At 37.8% G+C, this 2132-nt stretch overlaps 1 protein-coding gene across 1 annotated transcript in view; it reads right to left on the bottom strand.

Moving 5' to 3' along the window:
• Positions 1–2132, bottom strand: part of KIAA0922 (KIAA0922 ortholog) — a 218992-nt gene that overhangs the window by 61408 nt on the left and 155452 nt on the right. The window contains exons 15-16 of the mRNA XM_006875505.1: positions 1690–1759; positions 467–584 (exon numbers count right to left, since the gene is read on the bottom strand). Coding sequence (XP_006875567.1) covers positions 467–584; positions 1690–1759 — 188 coding nt within the window. The remainder of the gene's footprint in view (positions 1–466; positions 585–1689; positions 1760–2132) is intronic.

Here is a 2132-nt window from a genome sequence, read left to right as displayed (position 1 = left end):
TATGGTGTTGGAGGAGAATATTGAAAGTGCCATGGGCTGCCAAAAGAACCAACAGATCTGTGTTGGAAGAAGTGCAGCCAAAGTGCTCCTTGGAGGTCAGGATGGCCAAACTTCATCCATTATACTTCGGACATATTGTCAGGAGGGACCAGTCGCTGGAGAAGGATATCATGTGTGGTAAGGTGGAGGGTCAGAGAAGAGAGCAAGACCCTCAGAAAGATGGATTGGCAAAGTGGCAGCATCAATGGGCTCAAGCGTTGCAACAATTTTGAGGTTGGTCCAGGACTGGGCAGTGTTTTGTTTTGTTGTACATATGGTGTCTATGAGTTGGTACTGACTCCGTGGCACCTAACAACAACAACTGCAAGTACCCATGGCACCTAACAACAACAACTGCAAGTACATCAAATACTTTGTAATTCTGTGTCCCTATTGCTGAATAAAATAAATCAAGTTGAAGACATACTTGCAAACATCACCGTTTTTTAATTTCTTCCATCTTTCATACAATTTATTTGCCAGTTCGAAATCCGCATCCCACGTAGATCGATCAAGAGAAAGGCTCCTTTGCCAATTAGGGATTTCTGAAAGTTAAATGAAATGCAATACTTAAATTTTCAGAAAATACAATTCACTTGGTGAATAAAGCCAAGGACTGGCTATAAAACTTTTCAAGCTGAAAGGACCATAGGATGAATAAATGCTCCCTAATTCTCTAACTGCTTTATACTAAAAGCTCCTAGGACTCAATGGTAAATGATATACCAAATCAAACAAACATGTATAAAACAAAACTAAATCGAATCATGGAAAGGTAACAACATAAAAGACACATGGCTCATGGATACAGTATGAAACAAGATTATTCTTGAAACATTTGAACAACTTTAAATCTAAAAGGCAAAAGCACCTCCATGTAAACAGTCAGCATTGCCTGCATCTTTCAGGTTACTAATGAAGGACTGATGGACAAACAGGAATTATCAACAGAGGGCAGAGATCAGAAGCTGAACCTACATAAGTGGTCTGTTTACAAACTATTCACCTTACCCTCTCTACTTATCTACTGTGTTCTGTCTACTCTAAAGAGGGTATTAGAAAAAAAAAAAGGAATCTTTAAAAATAATCTCCGTACTTTCAAGCTTTCCTCAGATAAAATATTTTAATATATCAAAAGACAGGGAAGAAATTTTTACAAACCCACACCTAGAAAGAACTAGTTCTTCAACCCCAAGGCCTCCAGTCTCATACAACTATTAGCCCCTCGATCCTAAGATGTTTATTATCCTGTAATTCTTGTAGCTCAACTCCAAAGCCAATTCCAAATTATTTTTCCTATTTTCTAGTTAGCTCTTTCTTTTATAAAAGGAATCAAAGCCTCCAATTTTCTTGGCAAAAACGTATTGCTCATGATAGTGAAATAAATAATGTTTATGAAAAAAAAATTATCTTACAAAAGTATAAAGCTACTAAGGAGCAAGGGGACATTATTTTAGAAGTACCTCAGATGATTTTGGAGGATTCTTAACAATTTCATGTCATTCTGCTAATGATCATGTTCTCTAAGAATAGAATATGATGCAATTACATTTATAGAGCTAATTATTCCATCTACAAATGCTAAATTTTCCTCACTACTTCCCTCCCCCAACTACAGCTCTACAGAGAGCCTAAGGATAAAATACTTACCTGTTTTTGACTTTCCCATGAAATAATGCATGCCACAATGTGCTATCACTTCAAAACCCAGACTCCCTTCCTAGATTGAAAAGTAATATATGAATAACTTAAAACACAGCACTCAACATAAAAATCCTAGTGCACTAAACCGTGAAGCCCACATTGGCCTCCATCTCAGCAGACCCCCTTTAACTAGGAGCCAAACAATTAGAAAGTATCATTTTCCTAGTTTCCTTCATACTTGGATGAAAGATTTAAATTATCTCTCATAGAAAAGATGGCTAATTAGGACTCTATAATACGAATCTGGCTGCTAATCTCACGGTCAGCAGTTCGAAACTACCAGCTGCTCCACGGGAGAAAGATGAGGCTTTCTACTCCCGTAAAGATTTACAGCCTCGGAAACCCTGTACAGGGTCGCTATGGGTTGAAACTGACTCGACGGCACTTAA

This window comes from Chrysochloris asiatica, unplaced genomic scaffold (assembly GCF_000296735.1).
Source record: "Chrysochloris asiatica unplaced genomic scaffold, ChrAsi1.0 scaffold00329, whole genome shotgun sequence".
In the NCBI taxonomy this organism is placed as follows: domain Eukaryota; kingdom Metazoa; phylum Chordata; class Mammalia; order Afrosoricida; family Chrysochloridae; genus Chrysochloris; species Chrysochloris asiatica.
The sequence above is the reverse complement of the archived record's forward strand: the minus strand, read 5'-3'. Positions and strand labels throughout refer to the sequence as shown.